At 48.4% G+C, this 26,788-nt stretch overlaps 5 protein-coding genes across 11 annotated transcripts in view; 4 read left to right on the top strand and 1 right to left on the bottom strand.

Moving 5' to 3' along the window:
• LOC102929471 (zinc finger protein 436) overlaps positions 1-8,985 on the top strand; it is a 44,894-nt gene extending 35,909 nt beyond the window's left edge. The window contains exons 8-9 of the mRNA XM_037913563.2: positions 6,212-6,325; positions 6,714-8,985. Coding sequence (XP_037769491.1) covers positions 6,212-6,325; positions 6,714-7,150 — 551 coding nt within the window. The 3' untranslated portion in view covers positions 7,151-8,985. The remainder of the gene's footprint in view (positions 1-6,211; positions 6,326-6,713) is intronic.
• Positions 1-26,788, top strand: part of LOC102947012 (E3 ubiquitin-protein ligase TRIM58) — a 188,699-nt gene that overhangs the window by 15,978 nt on the left and 145,933 nt on the right. The window lies entirely within an intron of this gene.
• The window catches only part of LOC114020077 (zinc finger protein 239), a 479,276-nt gene that overhangs the window by 15,974 nt on the left and 436,514 nt on the right, over positions 1-26,788 (top strand). The window lies entirely within an intron of this gene.
• Positions 1-26,788, top strand: part of LOC122462963 (zinc finger protein 501-like) — a 293,402-nt gene that overhangs the window by 15,965 nt on the left and 250,649 nt on the right. The window lies entirely within an intron of this gene.
• The window catches only part of LOC114018211 (zinc finger protein 501), a 225,968-nt gene continuing 218,102 nt past the window's right edge, over positions 18,923-26,788 (bottom strand). For 3 of the 6 annotated variants that reach the window (XM_043528840.1, XM_043528838.1, XM_043528839.1), the window contains one exon: positions 18,923-24,830. In XM_043528840.1, the coding sequence (XP_043384775.1) occupies positions 23,686-24,830 (1,145 nt within the window). In that variant the 3' untranslated portion in view covers positions 18,923-23,685. The remainder of the gene's footprint in view (positions 24,831-26,788) is intronic. The other 3 variants (XM_043528842.1, XM_037913614.2, XM_043528843.1) reach the window with 2 other exon arrangements.

Consider the following 26,788-nt stretch of genomic DNA (forward strand, 5'->3'; position numbering starts at 1 on the left):
AGACAAGAATAAGGAAAAATGGGAAAGGATAAAGGAAACATATCACCCCGCTCGGTGGCAGGGAACATCACAAAAAGTGTCTCTGGAATGTCAGGGCAGTTCACAGTCTGTTCCTTGTAAGTCCCAGGCCTTCTTCTCAGGCCCTGGCTGTGCTGCAGGGATGCTGTGGGTTGGACACTTGCTCTGGTGGTGGCCGCATGCTCTCAGGCTCTAAGCGGTAGGACCCTTCTGTCCAGTGTCGCCCCCGCCCTGTCGGGGTTATGATCCAAGCCTGGCCTGCAGAGCCCCTTGGCTGAGGCGTCTCCCTGTGCTGGGCCTGCTGCCCAGGGTCCCCTCGCTCTCCCCAGCTGCTCACCGCACCCAGCTCCAGCCCCAGCTGCACCACTCTGTCTCTGCACTGCTGCTGCTCTGCCTCCAGCTCCCTGGGCTGCTTCTTTGGCCCCTCTGCCTCTGGTTGCTGCAGCTCTGCTGCCGGGACAGGTCTGCTCTGCAGGCTGCTTCTGTGACTCTGCTCCCAGCACTGACCTGCTTCCTGGGCTGCTTTTCTGGCCCCTCTGGCTTTGAGGCTGCAGCTCTGCTTCCAGGACAGGGTCTGCTCTCACTGGATCTGGCACAGCTCAGCTCGAGCCCCTGCTTTCTCCTTAGCTCGGCCCCACTCTGTCTGACCCAGGCAATTCCAGCTCACACGGAGGACGGGACCTCCCTGGCCTCCTAACTCTCTGATTAGCCTGCGCACCCTGTCATTCAGGCTGACCTGGAACATTGGCCTCTCCCCATTGTTCCTGGGGACTGTCAGTCTCAGGGTCCGGCTTCCCCATCAACCCTTCCCCCTTTTTAGTACTGGGAGCTAGCAACTAAAACACCCCCACTGAATGTTAGTAAGGGGGCAACAGTCCCCTTACACCTGCAGCCTGTTTGCCCCCATCCACACTGGGCAAAAGAACACCAGAGGGGGGGTAGGCTCTTAAATACCCAGAACTGGTCCAGTAGACGATATTACTCCACCCACCTTGTCTCTCTAATATCCTGGGACCAACACCTCTACAACAACACTGCATGTATCTTAAGTACCCAACCACTGGAAATCTATTCACCTTCGACAAAAGACTAGTCCTCATAGGCGATGCATGGGGGGGCATGTAGGGTCAAGTGCCCCCCCCCCCGCCAGATTTCTCCTTGGCTTGCCAAGGAGTGGTGAGAGGGTCTCCCTTCTCCCGATGCACCTGCCCCCCTGCCAGCACGTTCGACCCCTGGCCTGGGCGGGACCAGCCATTTCTTACACCGGCTGCTGCTCTGTGCAGTGCATTGGGTGCCTGAGAGAGAGCCCGGCTGGGGAGGTGGCCCACCCCACCCCCTCTGCTCCCTGCCCGGCTGCCAGAGACAGGGGCCGACTGAGCCAGAAACATGCCGAGGGAGGGGGGGCTGTGGCTCGCTTGGCCTCTGTCCCCAGCAGCCAGGTGGGGAGCAGAGGGGGCAGCTTGCTACTTCCCCAGCCAGGGTCTCTCTCAGGCAGCTGCCGTGCTGCACAGAGCAGTGACGCAGTGCGGCCAGCTTCAGCCAGCGTGAGAAGCGTCTCCTTCCCACTCCCCGCCTGGCCCAGCTGTTAGGGAGAGCAGCCAAACGTGCGGTGGGAGGCACAGTGGGAGAAGGACAGAGGCCTCCCTCCTCAGGTAACTCTGGTGGGATAGGGAGAGTGCAGCAGCCCCAGGCGGGGCACAGGGCAGGGGGTCACTGGGCAGAAGAGACACATGGGGTGGGCACGTGTCATCCCCTTTAGATTGTGCCCCCGCCTGAGTATCAGGAGACACGAGTTGTCTGTGCTGGTCCCTGCCCACAAGAATTGGTCTAGCTGGGGTGTGGGGTGTCAGCTGAGCAATGAAATCAGCTGGCAGTGATCTGTGCTTGTGAATGGAAGCTGGCAATGGGATCACCTGACACAAGGGGCTGAAGGTTTTAAAAGGGCAGAGCTGTGATAGCCATGTTGGTCCCAGGATATCATTTATTGAACCAACATCTGTTGGTGAGAGAGACGAAAGCTTGTGTCTCTCTCACCAACAGAAGTTAGTCCAATAAAAGATATTACCTCATCCACCCAGTCTCTTTAAAAGGGCAGAGGCTGTCTGTTCGGGGGCTTTTTCTCAAGTTCATGAGGGAGAGACCACTCATCTTGGGGGGTGGGGGGCGGCAGTGGTCCCGGGTCCTAGGGCAGGTGGGTTGAGAAGCCCTATTTCCAAGAAGGAGTGACAGACTCAGAATCAGTTCCCAGGAAATATGCTAGAGGGGCCAACGGAGGAAGCAGTGTTGCTGCCCACTGAGGTTGTAGGCACTCAGCGCATTCAGGGGACCCAGAGTTTGGATCCCCTTCAAAATAGCCTTACTAGGTGGCCAGTAGAGAGTGCTCCCTGCTCCCCAGGAAGTGTGACAGCCACTCATTGCCCCCTACCCTGGCCATTATTTCCTCTTCTTTTTGTCGGGGAGATAAATCATTCGGGGTGTCAACATGTAAAGTTAGTGTGAAATAACACCCTTACAGGCTCTGCTGCAGAGAGGGGCAGAGATGAAATAGGTGTATTATTTTGATGTAAGGTGTTAATGGCTATCATTCATCTAAATACAATTGCAGAAATGCGAGAGGCAATGGCTGGGCTGAACAGATGGCAGGGTCTCCATTTTCCCCCTTCTGGCTTTCCAGTTGCCCCCAAAATCAATAACATTCTGACCACTGATGCCTAGAACATTCCCTGAAATTTTGGAATTGCTCACGTACTGTATTCAAAAGTTATTTTCTGACATCCAAACAGAGAACGGCCATCAAGGGCTGTCAAAAACAGATGTCCTCCAAAAACTCGGAAGCAAAAGGGGCTAATTATTCAAACACAGCCTCTGAATTAGCACCCAAAATTCAGTACTAAATCAGGACACTTTCATGTGCAAATGACTGCATTTGTGCACAGAAATGCCATTTGCACACTCACAAGACAGGGGAGAGAAATGCATGGAAATTAATTGCGGGTGCAAATTCAAGGGATGATCCTGGTGCGAAAGCTTGACAGAGTTTAGAATGTCGGTGACAAAGGTCTGGTCTGTGTCCCAGCCCGTCACCAGTCCCTTGGGAGTGACCCTGTTCGTGGGCCAGGCCCCAAGGACCCGCACAGCTCCATGGGGGCAGGGCCATGGCCTCCAAGACTCCCAGACTGGGCCTTCAGGCACCAGCGATCCCTATCTCTCTCTGTGGCTCCCTGCAACGAATCCAGCCCAGCCAAACTCCTGGAGGAGGCCTGTGCAGTGCCCCTTTAGGATGCAATGCTCAGTGAATATTGGCAGCGACACAGGCAGGCTTTGCAGAGCAAGGTACCAATTTATTAGTCCCCTGGCTACAGAAACTGGAAGTCCTTAGGTTACCAGAGACTAGGCAGAGTTTAAGCCATAGTCCATCCTGGCTAAGCCAGCGCCAGCAGCCAGCCAAGCTGTGATGGATTCCATCTCCGGCTCCCTCCCCATTTCTTTGTCCACCCAGGTGAGAGCTGCTGCTCCAAAAAACAGCCTGTCAACCTAGTTCCTGCCTCTTGGAGAGGTGGGTTCACTACATCCCTTCCGTCGCTGTACTAAGTGTCTGTACTAGAAACACAGCACCAGCACAGCCACAGCTCTGCAATTGTGACTCTGTCTTGTTTCTAGTGCAGACAAAAGGTAGCCCATATTCCAGCCACCTGACACCTTTTCCCTTTTCTTCTCCAGCTGACTTCACACACATGTCGGTTTCAACCAGTTCTTTAATGACTCAGTCATTCCACACAGCCAGCAAGGTCTCTCTCTCTCTCTCTCTCTCTCTCTCTCACACACACACACCCCCCTCATGTCTCCTGCGCTGCTCTACAGAGGGAAACTGAGGCACACCTAGGCTTCCTAAAAATATTACGGAACATTTCCAGTTTGTCACAGTCCGTCGGCAGGAAGAGAACCTTAGGAGGGAATCGGGGTATGGAATGGACTAAATCCCTTCTGAAACCTCCCCCATCACCCTTCTCACCCTGACAGGCTGCCAAATAATGTCTACCCTCCCGGGGGATGGGGAAGGGAAATGGCTGCAGAGAAGCTGGTGCAGGTAGGAGATTTTCTGCGAGCTGCTTGTGGGTTTGGTCTAGATGTGTGGGAGGGAGAGGGGCAGGAAATGGAGAAAGTGAAGAGACCAGGAAATGTAATCCCCGCAGTGGGCTTTCTTTAACGTGGAGCATGCCCTTGCAGGCTTCAGAGGCGTACAGCCAGCCCAAAGCACAGGAGTCACTCGGGGCTGGAAGTCAGGAGGTGGGCTTGACTGTTACAAGGTTTAAACAATAATACATTTGGGGGTGATTTTATTTATCTTCTTCGTTTTCGGTCTGTTGGGGAAAAGCCACCCACACAGGGTTTGTGTGTGAGTGTATTCCTGCCTTCATAGAATGTGTGTGTGAGTATACACCTGCCCACGTAGAGTGTGTGTGTGTGTGTGTGTATGCCAGCCCACGTAATATGTGTGTGTGTGTGTACACACACTGGCCCATGTAGAGTGTGTGTGTGTGTGTGTATGTATGCCTGCCCACAGTGTGTGTGTGTGTACACCTGCCCACAATGTGTGTGTGTGTATGCTGGCCCACGTAGTGTGTGTGTGTGTGTACACACACTGGCCCATGTAGAGTGTGTGTGTGTCTGTGTGTATGTATGCCTGCCCACAGTGTGTGTGTGTGTACGCCTGCCCACAGTGTGTGTGTGTGTGTGTATGCTGGCCCACGTAGTGTGTGTGTGTGTGAGTGTACTCCTGTCCTCTGAGTGTGTGTTTACACCAGCCTACACAGAGTGTGTGCCCTTCCCAGTGTATGTGTGTGTGCACGCAAGTGCGCCTGCCCTCTGTGTGCATGCGTGCACGTGAACATCTTATTAGAGGTGCAAAACTCCCCCTGCAACAGGGCACATGCAAGACTGCAGCCTCCCTGCTCCCGAGGGGACTCTACACACTGACCCTCCCTACTCCTGGGATGGAGGAGCTGCCCTTGTGTCTCACCCATCCCACTCCCTGTCTCCTCTTTGCCCCAGCCGCCCACTCCCCCACAGTCTCTTCTGCCCACTGCCCCTATATTCACTTCTTTCCCCTCTACAGTCTCCTACCTCTCTCGGCTGCCACCCCACACTCACCGCACTCCCTAGTCCCCCTACCCCCATCAGCCTCCTTCCTGCACCCATACTCCCTAGTACTCCTTTTAGCCTGACACCTTCCACATGTCCCCCTACACCTGCCCTCAGGCTCAATCTGGCCCCCACAAATCCCTCCCCACCCCTCTCATCCTCCTCCTGCTGCTACACAGACCCCTATAGCCCCCTCCACCTCCATGTAGCATGGCACACAGCCCAGTCCACCTCTCCCACATCCTCTTCTGCCCACCTCGAAATCCCCACATTTCCTTCTCCATTCTTAGTGTCCTGTCCAGCCTCCTGTCCATATAACCTGAGCAGAGCCTGGCTTCCACCTCACTGGAAACAAAGGGAGTTGGCAGCCATCTTGGTAAGGGCAGCCTCACTGTGACGGCACAAAGAAATGTTTAAATATCCCAGCTAAATATCATGAGACTCAAGATAAAATCATGGGAGTCGGCAGCTCCAGGCATCACGGTTTCACTGCAGAAACAGCGTGTTTTTCACGAAAGCTTTCAGAAATGTCTCCCTCTCCCCAGGGTCGGCTTCTCTTGAGGGGTCTTCCCTGGTCCCTTAAATGTCAGGGGGTCAGCCCCATAATCTGTGTGAAAGATGCTGTCTCCTCCATACTTCTGTGTATGGAAGAGTTTCGGGGAGACAGTGGGGATGCTAATACTTTCCCAACCCCACACCCCATCACCAGGGGAGAAGATAGGTTGCATGCACCTCTCTGTGTTATTAAACATGGGCACACGTGGATACATGGAGATTTTGTGTGTCCCTCTTTTCCCGGGACTGCCTCCATGCCTGGAAAAGACTCTGGTCTTTGCTGGGTTAGGAAAGGGGAAGAGGTTGCATAGTCATAAAATCCCCCAGTGTGTGGAGATCCCTGAATCCCCTTCTGCCCTCCCCAAAAGGTTCTCCAGGAACACGTCCCCATCCTTTGGTGTATACAAGGGCATCCAACCACTCAGGACATCTGGAAACAGCTGTCTCAGAACAACAGTAAAATCCTAGTCTCACCTGTTGTCTTTCCCCCAAGCAGGATTTCCAATTCTAAAACCCAACATGATCTCCCAGATGGAACAGGGTGAAGAGCTGTGGACCCCAGATCACCAGGGCTCTGAGGAAAGGCAGATCCTGAGAAACATCCGCACAGGTAAGGAATTGGTTAAACGAACACAGAAACCATCCGTCCTTGACATAAACAGCTGGGATTCCCATACAGGCCCTCTGAGTTCCCCCAGTTCTGCCTCATCTCCTTCAGGTCAGGATTGTGCCCAGTAGGTGTCATATTCTCCTGGCACACATCGCTTATGGCTTCCCACCCTACCTGATGCCTGGCAGTAGCTCCCTTCCTCCTGAGTGTTCAGATGGGATGTGGAGACTGAATTGTTCATTGCCTTCTGTGTCTCCTCTGGGAAAGGGTTTGGGGAGTTTGGATTTTGAATCTCCTCAGCAGCTATTTTGGTTTGTTCTCCATCTTCCCATTCCCCTTTCCCCCGCCACAGGGACTGACTCCTTTCTGGATTTTCTCTCTATCTCAGCAGGTGATGGGACGGTGAGTGAGAACAAGGAGGAGAATCCACAGCTGGAAAGTCCTGAGCAAGTGGAACTGCGTGGGACTGTATCGGGAAGATCTGAAGGGAACATTTCCCAGAATCCTGAGCAGGAAGATGCCCGGGAGAGTCAGCACAGGCCAGAGATGCAGCAAGGAAACCACCCAGGGAAGAGACAGGTTATATCCACTTACCGAGGGGGAGGTTTCAAAAATCATAAGGAAACTGTGATCCAGCCAACATTATGCACTAAAGAAAAGCCGCACAAACGTGTAAAGTGCGGGAAAGGCTTCAAGCGGAGATCAACCCTTATTGTACATCAAAGTGTCCACACAGAAGAGAGACCCTATAACTGCCCCGAGTGTGGGAAAAGCTACAAGGTGAAGGTCTCGCTGATGTCCCACCAGAAACTCCATACAGGATAGAAGGTTTCGGGAGCTCTTACTGTGTGGCAATGGGTCTGTGCCCTCCTGAAGCAAAGTATAAATGTGCTTCCTTTGAGGATGGTCTGGGTAGGTACAGCTGGCGGGTGCATGGTTGTGGTTTCTATGGGGGGTGGTTGGTGGAGCCTGGAGGAGAAGGAAATGCTGGGCACTGGGGAGATGAGTCGTTTCAGGGTCTGAGGGGAGCAAGTGGTGGGATCAGTGGGGAGACGTTTCTGTGGGTTCCACACACACTTTCCAGTGTAGGGGAAAGGTAAAAATGCCCCATTGTAGTTCGTGCCTGAGTTGTCTCTGCAGCTCCTAAGGCCCCTCGAGGGGAGCAGCAAGGGGCCCTGTGGGTCCCTGGTATATGAAATCTTTCTCTGGATGTTTGAAGAAGAGAAAGGAGCAGTTAGGTGCAGCATGAAAGGTGGGTGATGGCGCCTTATGAAAAGGTCAGTCTATTTCTCATGATTCTGCTCTTCATGTGATAAGTGCCTCCTGTGTTTTACACAACAACTAGGGAGAGCCAGGGAGAAATCCTGGAGGACGGGTGGGAGCAGGAGTTGGAGGGACCTTATGAATGATATGGCTGTTCGGAGACAGTGCCTCTGCCCAGTATCCCAACTGCTCAAGGAAACAGGGCTAAGGATGCATTGTGCTCCTCCTTTGAGACTAGAGGATAGCTCTGCATAATGAATGTTCTATAACCAAGGAAATATGTTTGTGTTTGTTAGGAGTTGACAGTATGGGGGATGGATGTTGTACCATTCATGGGTTGAGCTGTAGTTCAATGGGTGTTTGGGGGGCTGTGGTTTTTTCAAGTGTGTCTAGGGGTACTGTAGGGTGGGTGTTTGGGAGGGTATGCTGGGGTCAGATGGGTAGGGGGCAGGTTAATAATTGCATGTGCACCTAAGTTCCCTCTAAAGTGCACGACTGCTCAGCAGGCTATCAAGGGCCGCACAGGTGCATAGCCACAGGGGCCTGGACTGGAGAGGCACCTCTCCCCTGGCCCCAGCCCCAGAGTTGCCACGGCGGGAAGAGGCGCCTCTCCCCTGGCCCTGGACTGCTTCAGCAAGAGAGGGCTGTGGGGAGTTCTCTCTCACCACTGCAGCCCTGGGGCAGCTTGCACCCCAAACCCCTCATTCCCAGCCCCACCTCAGAGCCCTCACCCCCAGCTGGAGCCCTCACCCCCACCCTCCGCCCAGCCCTGAGCCCCCTCCCGCACCCCAAACCCCTTGGTCCCACCCCCATCACACATCACCTCCATATTGGTGCACATAACAAAATTCACGCACATGGATGTAAAAAATTAGAGGGAACATTGATGTGCACCCCTACAGCCGTTCCTTGTGCACTGTTCCTGTCAAAATAGAACACTGTCTTTGCCTTAAGTTCTCTTGTATGACACCCAAAGATCAACACCAAAGTACCCTGCAAAATTATATAGCATTCTGCAATAAGAGTTCTACTGCCAAATGCCTCAGGGTGCTTTGAAATCTCTGTGCATTGGATTGGGTTACCTAGGGAGGTGGTGGAATCTCCTTCGTTAGAGGTTTTCAAGGTCAGGCTTGGCAAAGCCCTGGCTGGGATGATTTAGCTGGGGATTGGTCCTGCTTTGAGCAGGGGGTTGGACTAGATGACCTCCTAGGGTCCCTTCCAACCCTGTTATTCTATGATTCTATGAAATGTCTCTGAAACCTGATTTGGCCGTTTATCTCATGAAATCTCAACTTCAGTGAAAGCTGAGAGCATTAATGAAGCTGTGAGCCAATGTACCTTTTCTATTGATTGTTTTCTCTTCCGGCATCTGCAGTTAGAGTAAAAATGCTGGCCCTGTGATGCGTTGGATTTTTTTAACCTCTCTGATGCTGACATTTTGAGTGGTGGTGGGTGACGCAGTGGGTGGGTGGGTGAGGGAAGAACCAACAGGGAGCAGTTCGGGAAGAAGGTTATCGAGGTGGCAAGAGGATAAACCAGTAAATCTACTGTGACTTTATATCCGGTGCTAGCAGAGGTCTGGACTCATCCATGAATGGACCCCACCTGATCTGGTATTAGGCTCTAGTCAGCTGCTTAGGGTAGGTGCCTCTGACCCGGGACCATTTTGCCCTGCCTCCGTCATACTGCTGGTGGCCTGGTGAGTGAATAATACATGTTTTTATAGCATATCCTTCAGCACTTAGACTAGCCACTTTGTTTCAGACCCCAAGTCCTCAGTCCTGTTTCTAATGACCTCTTTCCAAACTCGTGCAAGCCTGTCCAACATTCACTCCCGCCTTTCAGCTGACACCTGAGGTGCTGGGATCTGACTGGCCAAGTCTTTGCCCATCCACCCCCTTCTGGAGGCAGGTCAGCCTCCCAGCATTTGTCCTCAGGTCATTTCAACAGCTCTCCTTTGTGTTGGGTTGGCACTGGGACCAGCTCTGGCAGTGCCCTCTCATCTTCATTTGCTCTAACAGTGTCTTGAAGATGTCTGCATGCTGGTGACTCTTCTCCTGGTGACCATTAGGGTACGGTTGGGGAGAACGAGATAGGCCGCTCCCCATCCCGAAGTGTTTAGCCTGCAGCTGCCTGGGAGTGCTGGCAAACAGCCAGAAGGTAGACCCTAGAATGGGCAGGGGGTGGTAGAGACTCAGCCAGTCAAACCCCAACAAAGGGCACCTCAAAATGGAAATGCCAGTTGCTGCCACGTGTACAGGGCTCCTAGACGTGGGAGCAGAAGTGACCCTCTTTCTAGAGGAATTGCTGGGAACAGAGGTAATGCCCTTGACCGAGGGAACGGATGAGCAAATTACTCAGGAACTAGAGTCAGAACCCCACCCCTTGAGGGATGCACAGTTAACTTCCCCAGTAACACTCAACCCTCCACGTGGGATTTTGCTGAAAGGAGCAGGGCTTTGGAGACATGTCTGTAACATACTCTGCCTGCACACCCTGTTTTGAGACAGAGCGCCTATGGATAGACAGTGAACTACCGGTGTGCTTTAACATGGCCAAACCATAAGTCTGATGATAAGCCAACATCCATGTTAACCCATTGATGTATTGAGTCGATCTCAGTTTGATCACTGGATTGGTTCATTCTTAATTAGTTTAGCAAAGTTAGAGTAGGCTCAGTGATATGGTTTTCAGTCTGAAGATCTGCTTCATTATCCTTTGTCATGAAATCCGTAAAAAGCACACAGAGGGGGATGGTGCCAGCCTCTTCTCGGTGGGGGGACTGAGGTGAGCTAGACAGAAAATTGGGGGGTTGTGCCCACCCTCACCACAAGGCCCTGCCCCTTTCTGTGGCCCTGCCCACTGCTCATCCTCAGGTAAGTGCAGGCCCTACCTCCTCCTTTCCCCTTCCCCGAGGTCCCGCCCACCGGTCAGGTTGGAAGCTGGAGCCGGGCAGTGAGGTGCAGCTGCCCTAGTGCAGGTGGCCATGACACTCCCTGTCAAGGCTGAATCCCCACTCCGGCACTTCGACTGCAGAAGTGGGGCCCGCAAGGATTTAAAAAATTAAAACTGGCCACTCCATGCTTGTATTACACTCCCAAGGTTACAGCTTTTCTCTGACCTTGGCTTGGTAAATGCTGCCACCATCCAAATGCAAAAAACCCCAACCCTTTGAATCCAGAAAGGAGCACTTGGGAATTCCTTCCTGTGGGGTACCCTCAAGCCCTTTCACACACCCCTCCGGGGAAGAGCTGAGAAAGAAAACAAAGGAAATCAGCTGTGGCTACCAGCTAATCAAACAACATATGCACAAATCTTTTAGGATACCAAAAATCCAATCCTGTTCTTTAAAAAGGTAAATTTTATTAAAAACAAAAAGAAAGAAAATACACCTGTAACTTGGGCTTTTGCTAGGTTTTAAAAGAGCAATTCCAAAAATTAAGCACCCAAAATAGCTTTCTTGGGGGTTCAGCTTAAAGATTACCACCAAACAAAAGCATCTGGGGTTAGCACAGAGGAGTCCACAAGCCAATAAGAAATAAAAGAAATAACCCTAATCGCGTCTTTTTAGACATTCCCTAATTTTACTTACATATCTGAGGCTTCAGATAAGTAGGTTTGAGGTATGAATTGATCATTTATAATCATATCTGGCTTAAGCTGCTTACAGCATTGCTGCTCCGTGTCCCTGCAGCCCAGAGAACAACAGACAAAGGGAAAGGTTCTTTCCCAATTTAAAAAAAAAAATTTAAAAAGTTCTACCTTCCCATTGGCTCTTTTGGTCAGGTGCCCACTCCTTTTCTTTTACCTGTGGGCTTGTTAACCCTTTATAGTTAAAGCTAGCAGAGAACAGCCCAAGAGGGATTTTACAGCTAACTGGCTGGCTGGGTGTCCATCAAAGAGAGCTACTCCCTCCCCCGTCATGTATCACATGCCCCCCAAATCACAGACGGTGCTGGCCAGCCTGATTCAGGTCGGGTCTACACTGGCTGGGATTTCTTCCTGGAGGTTTAGGAAACAGAGTTAATAAGATACATGCACCTCTAATTTTACTAATAATTACATGAAGAACTAAACAGTACTTTTTACATTTCAAGGACTACAATGACTTAGAATGCTGCGACATTTTTACCCGGCTGATTCTGGGAAACCTTCCCGGGAGAGTGCATCAGCCACTTTGTTAGAGGCTCCTGAAATGTTTTGTATTTTAAAATCAAAGTCTTGGAGAGCTAAACTCCATTGAAGAAGTTTTTTGTTAGTCTGTTTGACTGTGTGAAGCCACTTCAGTGCAGCATGGTCAGTCTGCAGGTGGAACCGCCGTCTGCAAATGTATGGGCATGGCTTCTCCAGTGCATACCCGATGGCGTAACATTAAGAACATAAGAATGGCCATACTGTGTCCATAGGTCCATCCAACCTAGTATCCTGTCTACCGACAGTGGCCAATGCCAGGTGCCGCAGAGGGAATGAACCTAACAGGTCATGATCAACTGATCTCTCTCCTGCCATCCATTTCCACCCTCTGACAAACAGAGGCTAGGGACACCATTCCTTACCCATCCTGGCTAATAGCCATTGATGGACTTAACCCCCATGAATTTATCGAGTTCTCTTTTAAACCCTTTTATAGTCCTAGCCTTCACAACCTCCTCAGGCAAGGAGTTCCACAGGTTGACTGTGCACTGTGTGAAGAAGAACTTTTATTTGTTTTAAAGCTGCTGCCCATTCATTTCATTTTGTGGCCCCTAGTTCTTATATTATGGGAACAAGTAAATAACTATTCACTTTCTCCACACCACTCATGATTTTATATACTTCTATCATATCCCCCCTTAGTCTCCTCTTTTCCAAGCTGAAAAGTCCTAGCTTCTTTACTCTCTCCTCATATGGGACCCATTCCAAACCCCTCATCATTTTAGTTGCCCTTTTCTGAACCTTTTCTAATGCCAGTATCTCTTTTTTGAGATGAGGGGACCACATCTGTACTCAGTATTCAAGATGTGGGCGTATCATGGATTTATATAAGGGCAATAAGATATTCTCCTTCTTATTCTCTATCCCTTTTTTAATGATTCCTAACATCCCGTTTGCTTTTTTGACTGCCGCTGCACGCTGTGTGGACGTCTTCAGAGAACTCTCCACGATGACTCCAAGATCTTTCTCCTGATTAGTTGTAGCTAAATTAGCCCCCATCATATTGTATGTATAGTTGGGGTTATTTTTTCCAATGTGCATTACTTTACATTTATCCACATTAAATTTCATTTGCCATTTTGTTGCCCAGTCACTTAGTTTTGTGAGATCTTTTTGAAGTTCTTCACAGTCTGCTTTGGTCTTAACTATCTTGAGCAGTTTAGTATCATCTGCAAACTTTGCCACCTCACTGTTTACCCCTTTCTCCAGATCATTTATGAATAAGTTGAATAGGACTGGTCCTAGGACTGACCCTTGGGGAACACCACTAGTTACCCCTCTCTATTCTGAAAATTTACCATTTATTCCTACCCTTTGTTCCTACCCTTTGTTCTCAATCCATGAAAGGATCTTATCCCATGACAACTTAATTTACGTAAGAGCCTTTGGTGAGGGACCTCGTCAAAGGCTTTCTGGAAATCTAAGTACACTATGTCCACTGGATCCCCCTTGTCCACATGTTTGTTGGCCCCTTCAAAGAACTCTAATAGATTAGTAAGACGTGATTTCCCGTTACAGAAACCATATTGACTTTTGCCCAACAATTTATGTTCTTCTATGTGTCTGACAATTTTATTCTTTACTACTGTTTCAACTAATTTGCCCGGTACTGACGTTAGACTTACCGGTCTGTAATTGCCGGGATCACCGCTAGAGCCCTTTTTAAATATTGGCGTTACATTAGCTATCTTCCAGTCATTGGGTACAGAAACTGATTTAAAGAACGGGTTACAACCATAGTTAATAGTTCTGCAATTTCACATTTGAGTTCTTTCAGAACTCTTGGGTGAATGCCATCTGGTCCCAGTGACTTGTTACTGTTAAGTTTCTCAATTCATTGCAAAACCTCCTCTAGTGACACTTCAATCTGTGACAATTCCTCAGATTTGTCACCTACAAAAGACAGCTCAGGTTTGGGAATCTCCCTAACATCCTCAGCCATGAAGACTGAAGCAAAGAATTCATTTAGTTTCTCTGCAATGACTTTATCGTATTTTAAGTGCTCCTTTTGTATCTCGATTGTCCAGGGGCCCCACTGGTTGTTTAGCAGGCTTCCTGCTTCTGATGTACTTAAAAAACATTTTGTTATTACCTTTTGAGTTTTTGGCTAGCAGTTCTTCAAACTCATTTTTGGTTTTTCTTATTACATTTTTACATTTAATTTGGCAGTATTTATGCACCTTTCTATTTACCTCACTAGGATTTGACTTCCCCTTTTTAAAAGATGCCTTTTTACCTCTCACTGCTTCTTTTAGATGGTTGTTAAGCCATGGTGGCTCTTTTTGAGTTCTTTTACTGTGTTTTTTAATTTGGGGTATACATTTAAGTTGAGCCTCTATTATGGTGTCTTTGAAAAGTGTCCATGCAGCTTGCAGGGATTTCACTCTAGTCACTTTTAATTTCTGTTTAACTGACCTCCTCATTTTTGCATAGTTCTCCTTTCTGAAATTAAATGCCACAGTGTTGGGCTGTTGAGGTGTTCTTCCCACCACAGGAATGTTAAATGTTGTTATATTATGGTCACTATTTCCAAGCGGTCCTGTTATAGTTACCTTTTGGACCAGATCCTGCACTGCACTCAGGACTAGATCGAGAGTTGCCTCTCCCCTTGTGGGTTCCTGAACCAGCTGCTCCAAGAAGCAGTCATTTAAAGTATTGAGAAATTTTGTCTCTACATTTCGTCCTGAGGTGACATGTACCCAGTCAATTTTGGGATAATTGAAATCCCCGACTATTACTGAGTTCTTTATTTTGATAGCCTTTCTAATCTCCCTTAGCATTTCATTGTCACCATCACTGTCCTGGTCAGGTGGTCGATAATAGATCCCTACTGTTATATTCTTATTAGAGCATGGAATTACTATCCATAGAGATTCTGTGGAACATGTGGATTCATTTAAGATTTTTATTTCATTTGATTCTACATTTTCTTTCACATATAGTGCCACTCCCCCTGCCCCCGTCGCACGACCTGTTCTGTCCTTCCGATATATTTTGTACCCCGAAATGATTGTGTCCCACTGATTGTCCTCACTCCACCAGGTTCTGTGATGCCTATTATATCAATATCCTCCGTTATCCTCCTTTCTTTTTCTGAGACTGACCAGTGGCTTTCCGTCTCAGAAAGGTTTGCTGAGAAACACAACAGGATGGAATTGTTGATCTGGTCCTTCCTGCATTAAAACTGCTCCCACACCATGCTTGGACACATCTGTGGTTATGACGAACAGTTGGTTGAAGTCCGGGGCCCTCAATACAGGGTCAGACATAAGGTCCACCTTAAGTTGGTTAAAGGCTTTCTGACACTTCTTAGTCCACTGAACTGCATTTGGTTGTTTTTTCCTGGTCAGGTCTGTCAGTGGGGTGGCAATTTGGCTGTAGTTTGGTACAAATCGTCGGTAATACCCAGCCAAGCCCAAGAAGGATTAGACCTGCTTCTTTGATTTAGGGACAGGCCAATTTTGGCTAGCATTTACCTTAGCCTGTAGGGGCTTGATAGTGCCTTGACCCACCTGGTGTCCAAAGTACGTTAGCCTGTTTAGGCCTATTTGACACTTTTTGGCCTTAACAGTTAATCCTGCCTCCCTTATGCGCTGGAAGACAGCTTGGAAGTGTTCTGCCCATGAATCTGAGAATATAGACACATTGTCAAAGTAGGCGACTGCAAATTCCCCAAATCCAGCCAGAAGGTTATCTACCAATCTCTGGAAGGTGGTGGGTGCATTTCGCAGTCCGAAAGGGAGCACATTAAATTCATACAGCCCTACATGGGTGATGAAGGCTGACCTTTCCTTGGCTGGGTCATCTAGCGGCATTTGCCAGTACCCCTTAGTTAAGTCTAAGGTGGAGATGAATTGGGCACGTCCCAGTTTCTCCAGGAGCTCATCTGTGCATGGCACTGGATAGTTTTCTGGGCGAGTTACAGCATTTAGCTTACGGTAGTCAAAACAAAAGCGAATTTTCCCATCTGGTTTAGGAACCAGAAGCACTGGAGAGGCCCATGCCCTCTCAGCGGGGCGGATTACACCCATCTGTAACGTGTCCTTGATCTCCCTTTTTATTGCGGTTTTGGCTTGAGGAGTCATTCGGTAGGGTTGGGCTCTAATTGGGCGAGCATCGCCTGTGTCAATGGAGTGGTACATCCGTTCTGTCCGTCCTGAGGTGGCTGAAAACATTGGCACAAAGCTGGTGCACAGCTCCTAGATTTGCTGTCACTGCTTACACCCAAGGGTCACGGAAAGGCACACCTCTTCCATGCAACCGTTGCTTTTTCCATCATAGTAGACTTCTTCAAGACACTCAGCGTCATCTCTCCTGGGCTGTAAACTCGAGAACCTTGATTTCTTGGGAATAAAAGGGCTTTAGAGAATTAACATAGTGTACTTTAGGTTTTAGGGTAGGGTCTGGGAATGCTATGAGGTAATTAACAGCTCCCAGGCGCACTCGGACCATAAATGGCCCCTCCCACAATGCTTCCATCTTATTGGCCTGGAGCGCTTTCAGGACCATGACTTGGTCACCTACTCTGAAGGAATGCTTTCTGGCATGTTTATCATACCAGGCCTTTTGCTCTTGTTGAGCATCCTGTAGGTTTTCTTGAGCAAGGGCGAGAGAGTTTTTGAGGGTGTTCTGCAGATTGGTTACAAAGTCCAAAATGTTAGTTCCTGGAGAAGATGTAACCTCCTCCCGTTACTGCTTTACCAACTATAATAACCCCTTAACTTCGTGGCCATAAACGAGTTCAAAAGGTGAAAATCCCAAACTGGGATGTGATACAGCCCTGTAGGCAAAGAGCAACTGCTACAACACTAGGTCCCAGTCATTGGAGTGCTCATTCATGAATTTATGTATCATGACCTCCCAAGTCCCATTAAACTTTTCTATTAGGCCATTTGTTTGATGGTGGTAAGGGGTGGCAACCAAGTGGTTTACCCCATGAGCTTCCCAAAGACTTTTCATGGTCCCTGCCAGGAAGTTAGTTCCCAAATCTGTAAGGATGTCGGAGGCCCAACCTACCCTGGCAAAAATGTCTGTCAATGCCTGGCTCATGCTTTTAGCCCTGATGTTGCTTAGAGCTCCTGCTTCCGGCCATCGGGTGGCAAAATCCATGAAAGTCAGTATGTACTGCTTTCCTCTGGGTGTCTTCTTAGGGAGAGGACCCAGAATATCCACAGCTACCCGCTGAAATGGAACCTCAACGATGGGGAGTGGCTCAAGAAGGGTCTTGACCTGGTCTTGGGGCTTTCCCACCCTCTGGCACACCTCACAAGACTGGACATAGGTAGAAACATTCTTGCCCATTCCCTCCCAGTGGAATGACTTCCCCAAATGGTCCTTGGTTTTGTTCACCCCAGCATGGCCACTGGGATGATTGTGGGCTAAGCTCAAGAGCTTTTCCTTATACTTAGTTGGAACTACCAACTGTCTCTGATGTTGCCAGTCCTCCTTGTGCCCACCAGAAAGAGTCCTCCTTCTATAACAAATCTGGACCTGTTAGAAGAGCTGAGAGGTGGTGGGTCGCTCTGTGCCACCATCCAAGCTCCCTTGAATCTCTCATCTGCTTCCTGCTCTGCCTGGAACTGCTCCCTTGATGCTGGAGACATTAGTTCCTCGCTGGGTTGTGGACTTGGGCTTAGTCCCACTGGAAGCGATGCAGGTGATGGGGTTGTTTCCGTTGACTGTGAACCACTCTCTGCTAGTGCACTAGGTGGTACTTCAGGCTCCGATTGAGCCTCTTGCATTGATTTAGCTGCTGCTGGAGGTGCAGGCTCTGTGGCACCCTTTGGTGCTGGCTCCCCTGACTCTGGTGGGGTTGCAAGCATGGGCTCTGGTGCTGACTGCTCCGCCAGTTCCAATCCTTGGGCTCGTTCTGGCTGGGTCCCAGGAACTGGATCTACAACTGTTGCCATAGACTCTGGTCTGGAGTCTCGTTCCACCACCTCTGGCTGAGTTCCTGTAGGAGGCTCAGGAACAGAGTTAGGTGTGGAGGCCTGTTTAACCTGGCTGCAGGTGACCATCAAAGAGAGCTACTCCCCCCCACTTCATGTATCACACTCCCATCTCCTCCTCCTGCTGGTTTCTGGGGCCTGGGGGCTGCAGCTGCTCCTAAGCTCCCCACCACCCTTCGACTGCTCACAGCTGGTAACAATCATGTTGTCCAGGCTGGGGTTTGTATATCCCATGTCACACCCTCCCCCTTGAAATGTCTCCCAGGGAGCCTGCCCTGGGGTGGGGGTGTTAGCTCCCTAACACCATCAGCCTGTCAGCCACTCAGGCCCTCTCCTCTGGGTGAGGCCAGCCCTGTCTTTGCCTTGCAGGTTAACAAGAGATGCATCCCTGTCCTTGAGTCCCTTTGAAACATTCCCCTGTGATATCCAACCCCTGATACTGGCTACTCACAGAAATCTCAGATCCTCTGCCCCCAAAGGAGCTGTGTATCCCAGTTTAACTTTAAACCACTGCTGCTGTAAACTACACAGCTGGTGAATGCTTGTAATGGAACAAAAGTAGGTTTATTTTAAAAGAATGGAGACTTACCTAGAAACGAGAGCAAGCGATAGAAACAAATGGTTACAATACACAACAAAATCATAAACCATGAACCTGGGTCAACATTTATTACTTGTTACCTCTCCTATCTAATAATGAAGTAGGTTTTCTGCCAAAAGTTCAAGCTGTTACAGAGCTGGCTGGCTTCACAGGAACCAGGAACTAAAACTTTCATAAAAACACCCTCATTCCACAAGATGTTTCCTCACTGAATGAATCCAGAGGGCCTTTCCTCATTCTGTATTATACTGAACCAAGCTTTGTTCAGAGGCAGGGTGATTCTGTCTGTTGTAATATTTCTTCTTTATCTCCAAGTGGTTTAGACAGTTTACAGTTGTCACTGATGGTTTTCCATGGAAAGTCTTGGGATGGAGCAAGAATTACATCACTGACTAACCAGGGTGAGTGGGCCATCACCAAGACATATTATTCCATGGTGACTAACTTTTATTCCAAGTCCATGAAGCATACTTTCAATCTCAATACATTATTCTTTAAATATTACCTGTACATACATCTCACAATGATTATGAATCTTAACAAGTTATGAGCATTCTGTAGATACCTTACATGCTACTCTTATGGATCAATATTCTGCAAGATGTGTTTGGTGCAGTGAGTTTGTCAGGTCTGAGATCAGAATTGTTGGCAAAGAACAGGGGATCCTTTGCAAAGGAGCTTCTGTGTCACAAAGTCTTTTTTTCCCTGTTACTGAATATGCCCACTCCCAAGGGAACAGTTCGTTGCTCAGATAGAGTACAGTATCTTCCACTCCATTAACTACCTGAGATTATGTCAGTCTGCAAAATCAATTATTTTGAGAAGCTGGGACTGAACAGGACAGGCTCTTTGCATAGATGTTTTTTCAACTTCTCAAAGGCCCTTTTGCAGGCCAGTGAATCTTCCTGGGGGCTACTGTCCTTAATTAGGTTAATGAAGGGGGGCTGCTATCATAGAAAACCCTGCTACAAATCAGCAGTAGTAAACTGCATGTCCCCAAAACCTTCAGCCCTGTTTCTTTGTGGTTGGGATAGGGCATGCTTTGAGAGCCTGGACTTTGTCCACTAAGAGGCAGCCTTGACCCTTCCCCAAAGTATATCCCAGTACTGGCCTTCTCTTTTTCAGTCCTACACTTTGTGGAGTTTGCAGTATTGGAGCTGATGTCATAATATGCTTTAAATCATTGAATACTCTTCCATATCGTGACCTTGTGGCAGAGACGTCATAGATGAGTTGTGTGAGCTGTATAGTTAGGTATGAACTTGCTGACATAATGCAGCATGCCTAGCAGCCTTTGAATTCCCCTTTTATCATCAGGTGTTGGCCTGTTCAGTATTGCCTGAATCTTTGGTTCCCATTGTTGTCAGTCTCTTTCCCAAGAAGGCTATTTCCATGGTTTGAAATGGACATCATTTCAGTGTAAGATCCTTAGCTCCAGCAATTTCCAGTACTCTCCTCTGTGGGTCCTGATGTTCAAAGGCAATGCTGCTCCAAATCAGTATATTATCAATGTACACTATGACATCTGCCAGACCTTCCAGCATTTGGCTTACTGGACAGTGAATAACTGCTGGAACTAAACCTCTACAGAAAGGCAGCGTAGTCTTCAGAAGCAGTATCTGCTGATCAGTGGGTAAGCGGTGTGTTGAAAGTGTAGATCTTGGAGCACTCTCTAAGACAGAGGTCCCCAAAGTGTGGGGCATGGTCCCCTAGGGGGGCATGGAGGAACATCCAGGGGCGCACGGCAGGACCTGGGCCATCCCCCACAGGAGGGCGGGGAGGGAGCGACACCGAGCCCTTCCCCGCCCCCAGCTCTGCTGCGGTCCCACTCCCAGCCATGTTCCTGGCCCTGGCCCCATCACCAGGCTCAGTTCAGCTCCACTCTGGGCCCTGCACCAACCCCCAGTCTTGGCCACTGCCCGCGGCTCCATTCCTGACCAGCGACTGTGGCTGGGACCAAGGCTGGGAGCAGAGCCGCACCTGGCCGCAGACCTGGCTGCCAGCCCCCACCACAGTTTGGCTACGACTCCGCTCCCGCCCCCAGCCTTGGCCACAGCCATGCTCCTGGCCCCAGACCCACCCCCAGGCCTGGCTTGGGGGAGAGGTGGAGGGCTGGCAGGGGTAAGGGGGGGCGCAACCTTCAAAAGTTTGGGGACCATTGGTCTAAGAGGGTCTGCCATTACGTTGCCAATGCATCTAATTTGGTGAGGAGTTTGGCTCCTGCCATCTTAGACAGTAGTTCACTTCTTGTGGCCAAGTGTACTTTTTCTGGTTTTGTTCAGCACCTTAGGAACCATACACTGCCACAGTCTCTATCCTTTTTTCTCTACAGTTACTAAGGAGGGAACCCAAACTGCTGGCTCTTCGATTCTCCAAATCCTACCATTTACTGTCATATTTCACAGCTCTTCTACCCTCTTTCCTAAGGGGTGCGAAACTTTTCACGTAGTATGTACCATAGGTTCTGCATCTTCTTCTACCTGCCTTATGTCTGTTACTGGGAGGCACCTATTTCTTGTAAATACATCTTCATATGCTGCTCTTAATACTTTCATATCTGGTTCTGCGTTGTCTTTCTGTCTATCTGAGGTATGCATCCTCTTAATGAGACCAAACTCCTGACACATGTGTAGGCCCAAGGCTGGGCTGGCCTCTGAGTACCACCACAAACTCTTGTTTTATCATTTTCCATTTGCATTGAAGCGTCAGCGTGCACTTTCCAAACACTGGAATTGTTCCTTCATCATAGTCTTCACAGATGTTTTTGACTCTTCCACTTTTCCATGTTCCTTTTATCTCTCTATTTCAGTTTGTGTTACTACATTTATTTGTGTGCCAGTGTCTATCTTGCATCGTGCCAGTCTTTTGAGTTTTCACCCTCCTCTATTTGCTTTAGAACAGCAGTTCCTTTTCTCCTGAGGAATCCCTTTCTGCACTTAATACATAAACTTTCCTGCTTTCTCTCCACATTTTAGTATAATGGTTGGGTTTATTACAGTTTCTACATATTTGCCTAAATGCTGGATATTTTCTATAATCATACTGGTTGCCACATCACTGACGTTGTTTCCTGCTTTCCATTTTCTGTCCCTGGCCAATTGATTTTCTGGGAACTTTTCGCCTGTTGGTTTAGCTATAGTAGCCAAAGCAATATGCTCTGTGCTTCTCTCTAGACTTTTTGTTTGCCTTTGTTTGTTCTGCTGCTTGGCCTATACATAGGGCCCTTTGTTTTCAGTTTTTGTTTAATTTAATTGTTCCCGAGATTTTATCAGTGTTATTACCACAACAAAACCAGGTGAAAATCAGTGCAAAAAACTATTAATAACTTTTCTGGGTAAATATCGGAGTTTATTTTGGTGGACGGAAAGACTGGGGAGAAAAGTATTCAGTTGATTAATACTTTGAATTCCATTCATTAGTGTGGTTTGCTGCAGAACTAAAACAGAACTCAAAACACAACACCACCGCTGAGTTTAAGAAAACAATGTATCTCTAATTCTCAAATAAGGCTTTTCATTTGAATAAACAGTTTACTGTTGTAGACTTAGAACTATTGGCCTATAAATATTTACATATAATAATTGGGCCACACCATTTGTAGCACATACACTCAACTTCATCCCTTTCTCCTATTTTTGTTTTTTTTAAACTTTCGAATACTTCCTTGGTTCTGAAACATATTTGGATACATATTCAGATTTTTGTTTTCTTCCCATTTTAGTGTGTCAAATCTTTAACCCGTTATCTGCTAACAGCTTGAAATGTATACGTGGTGGGTGTGAGATTCATTAGTACGTTCAGATGCGCACACAATTTGGCACTTGCGTGCCCGCCCGTTTATTGTGTGTATCTTCTAGACTAATACATAGGCTTACTTCAACAGGCAGCTTCGCATACACACACAAACTAATGTATGATCATAATACATAGATCTCATGCCATGTATGATATTTCCCTAATAAAACATGGTATTTTTTATATATTTGAATGATACAAAAGTAGAGTGAAAATCAGGAAAAACGGAATAAAAAAAACACGGAAATTTTTCAGTAAAAATCAGTTTAAACTGAAAACACAGGGGCTCACCTCTACATATTGCCCTTTCTAGTGACAGCTCCATCTTCCTTAATAACCATTCACAGCCTTTCTTGTTGATACACCCCAGGCTACTCTGATCTTGAATGAGAGAATCTTTTACGATTCCTTAGTCACAGGACTGATTTTTAGCTTTAAATCTTTGACAAAACTCCCCTGTTGTTTCCCCTTCATTTTGTGTTCTTATCCAGACCCATCTCTCTCTCTTTCTCATAAGTAACATTGTTTTCTAAGAACATAATGAGCCTCAAACATTTTCGATATTTCTGCACAACTTTCCTTTCTTTCTCCACCACCATCTGGGACTTCTGTGCCTGCCACGGTAAGGATCAAAGGAATCTTTGGCTTGGCCTCCACTTTATTGGTCCCTGTGGCTGGCTTTCATAAGCAGCTCAAACTGCAGTTTGAATCCTTTTCAGGCAAATCCAGATTTTCTCTGATTCTCAGGGCAGGTGGAGAAGTTACTTGTAAAGGCTCTGTAGCGGCCATTGCAATGTGACTTCTCTCACTGGGTCTTCCAGCATGCTGGGTGCCTTCCACTGCTGGTACCATGTGGTATCTTTCTGATGAGCAGAAGTGTCAAGATCAATCCTTTATTATGGACATGATGTATAGCATGCAATGAGGTAACCAAACTGCCGACTGCTCTGTGTAGCTGCAGCCTGCAATTGTCCTGTCCTGAGCTGCTTTGTTTCTTCCCTCTCGTAGGAAAGGTGCCACAGGAAAACCAAAAAGTCTTCAGGAAGTGTCGCGTCTCTATACTGACTCTAACGCACAGGTCCCACCAACCCCTTCTCCCCAAACTGAAACCATTCACCCCAGAGTCGCTAACTTACAGAGATCCCGGGGGGTGCTCAACCCCTGCTGTGCAGGCCCCGCCCCCACCCCACCTCTTTCTGCCCCCCTCCTCCCACCTGTTCTTGCCCCTGCTCCTCCCCCTCCAAAGCCTGCAGCACACCACAGAACAGCTGATTGCGGGAGGCGCTGGGGGGAGGGGGAGGAACCGATCGGGGGACCACAGACGGGCTGGAGGCACTCGGGGGGAGGGGGAGGCACTGACCCATACGGCTGCCAGTGGGTGCTAAGTACCCAGTATTTTTTTTCTGTGGGTGCTCCAGCCCTGGAGTTCTCATGGACTCGGTGGCTATGCTCCATCCCCCTTGCTCCCCTCCCAAGAGCATCCTCAAAGGAAGTATGTTTATACTTTGCTTCAGGAGGGCACAGACCCATTGCCCCGCTTTGAGAGCTCCCTTTGCCTCCTATCCTGTGTGGAGTTTCTGGTGGGAAATGAGGGAGTCCTTCACCTTGTAGCTTTTCCCACAGACAGAACATCGATAGGGTGCCTCTCCCGTGTGGACTCTCTGATGTACGATAAGGGCTGAGCTCTGAGTGAAGCTTTTTCCGCACTCAGGGCAGTCATAGGGTTTCTGCCCTGTGTGGGTTCTCCGATGCCTAATGAGTCCCGAGCTCTGACTGAAGCCTTTCCCACAGTCGATGCACTTGTAGGGTTTCTCTCCCGTGTGGGTTCTCCGATGTCTAATCAGGCCTGAGCTCTGACTGAAGTTTTTCCCACACTCTGTGCATTTGAAGGGTCTCTCTCCAACGTGGATTCTCTGGTGCGAAATGAGCTCCGAGCTCTGCTTGAAGCTTTTCCCGCAGTCAGCACATTTATAGGCTCTCTCTCCAGTGTGGTTTCTCTGATGTACGATGAGGCTGAATCTTTGCTTGAAGCTCTTCCCGCAGTCGGCGCATTTATAGGGTGTCTCTCCCGTGTGGATCCTCTGGTGCGAAACCAGGTTGGTGCTCTGGGTGAAGCCTTTCCCGCAGTCATTGCATTTATAAGGGGTCTCGCCAGTGTGACTTCGGTGATGTACGATGAGGCTGAATCTTTGCTTAAAGCTTTTCCCGCAGTCGGGGCATTTATAAGGGGTCTCTCCCGTGTGGATTCGCTGATGTTTACTGAGGTCTGATCTCTGCCTGAAGCTTTTCCCACACTCAAGACATTTATAGGGTCTCTGCCCTGTGTGGATTCTCTCATGTATAATAAGATTTGATGTCTGAGTGAAACTTTTCCCACACTCGGGGCAGTTATATGATTTCTTTTTAGTGTGGATCTTTGGCTGGATCAGGGTCTCTTTACTATCCTTCAAACCATCTCCTGGATGAATGGATTCAGCACGTCTTTTCCTTGGCTGGTTTCCTTTCAGCCTTTCTGACTTGTGTTGACTCCCACAGGCTTCTCCTTGCTTGGGTCTCTGGGAAATATTTCCTTTGGATCTTCCCAATACCATCCCGTGTGATTCCACTTCCTCAGGACCTTCCTGCTGAGGATTCTCCTCCTTAATCTTACTCATCATCCCATCACCTGCTGGGAAAGAGAGAGAATCCAGAAAGGAGTCATTCCCTGTGCCAGGGAGAAAAGGAACATCAGAAAGGGGAATGGGAACATAAAAACATAAGAACGGCCATATTGGGTCAGACCAAAGGTCCATCTAGCCCAGTATTCTGTCTTCCGACAGTGGCCAATGCGAGGTGCCCCAGAGGGAATGAACAGAACAGGTGATCATCAAGTGATCCATCCTCTGCCGCTCATTCCCAGCTTCTGGAAAACAGAGGCTAGGGACACCATCCCTGCCCATCCTGGCTAATAGCCATTGATGGACCTACCCTCCATGAACTTATCTAGTTCTTTTTTGAACCCTGTTATAGTCTTGGCCTTCACAACATCCTCTAGCAAGGAGTTCCACAGGTTGACTATGCATTTTGTGAAAAAATACTTCCTTTTGTTTATTTTAAATCTGCTGCCTATCAATTTCATTTGGTGACCCCTAGTTCTTGTGTTATGAGAAGGAGTAAACAACACTTCCTTATCTACTTTCTCCACACAAGTCATGATTTTATAGACCTCGATCATGTCCCCCCTTAGTCATCTCTTTTCCAAGATGAAAAGTCACAGTCTTATTAATCACGCCTCATATGGAAGCTGTTCCATACTCCTAATAGTTTTTGTTGCCCTTTTCTGAACCTTTTCCAAATCCAATATATCTTTTTTGAGATGGGGGCGACCACATCTGCACACAGTATTCAAGATGTGGGTGTACCATGGATTTATATAGAGGCAACTGATATTTTCTGTCTTATTACCTATCCCTTTCCTAAGGATTCCCAACATTCTGTTCGCTTTTTTGACTGTCGCTGCACATTGAGTAGATGTTTTCAGAGAACCATCCACAATGACTCCAAGATCTCTCTCTTAGTGGTAACAACTCATTTAGACCCCATCATTTTATATATATAAGGAAAGAGGGAAAATAAATCAAAATAACTGCTGAATTCCTCTCCCCCCGAAACAAACAAACACAAGAACTTCTCCCCAGAGGCAAGGAGAAACCAATTCAATGCCATGTCAGGGGCGGGGTGGAGGGATAGCTCAGTGGTTTGAGCTTTGGCCTGCTAAACCCAGGATTGTGAGTTCTATCCTTGAGGGGACCATTTAGGGATCTGGGGCAAAAATTGGAGATTGGTCCTGCTTTGAGCAGGGGGTTGGACTAGATGACCTCCTGAGGTCCCTTCCAACCCTGATATTCTATGTCCTGAGTTAAAACTCTGAGGGAAGGGAGCTACTGCAAGGTGTGAGGAAGGATGAGGAGGGGAATACTCAGCCTTGAGTAAATGGAACCACATGGAATAGTATCGGGAAGGACCAAAGGGAAAATTTCTCATACTCCCAGCAGAGGAATCAGCCAAGGAAACTGTAAGGTTCGGAGGACCTTAATGCAACCATGATACAGCCACAAATCTTCACTAAAGAGAAATGATACAAACGTGCGGAGTGTGGGAAAATCTTCAGTTGGAGCTCAAGCCTTATTAGCCACCAGATGGCCTATCAGACATTGCAGTTGCAACAGAAGATCTTTCGGGACAATGGTTATCCCCGAGTGGGACTTTCCATAGAGACCCCAGGCCTAATGCTTGCTGATGTGAGAGGACTGGGCCATATTGACTGTATCTGAAAGGCACAGGCCACTGAACGAGTTATGAAGGTGGACCGTAGGATGGTGTAAGTGGGAATCATCCTCCACTGTGAAGGTCAAGACCCTGGAGAAGAGACGTGTGCTCTCTCGGGTCACCAACAACATCTATGAAAAGAACCTTCTTAGTTCCCTTTGAGTATGAAGAAGTGAAGACTCCATTCATTGGCTATACCTTCCTGACCAGTCTGCTACTATCTGAGAGAACTCTGTGGGCATCAAGAACCCTGACCAAGCTACTCCATCGCCTGATTCCAGTAACTGCAGTCATGAGAGCCAAAGATCCTAAAGAACCATGCAGCAGGAGAACTGTGAACTCTTTTCTTGTCGT

This window comes from Chelonia mydas, chromosome 14 (genome assembly GCF_015237465.2).
Source record: "Chelonia mydas isolate rCheMyd1 chromosome 14, rCheMyd1.pri.v2, whole genome shotgun sequence".
In the NCBI taxonomy this organism is placed as follows: domain Eukaryota; kingdom Metazoa; phylum Chordata; order Testudines; family Cheloniidae; genus Chelonia; species Chelonia mydas.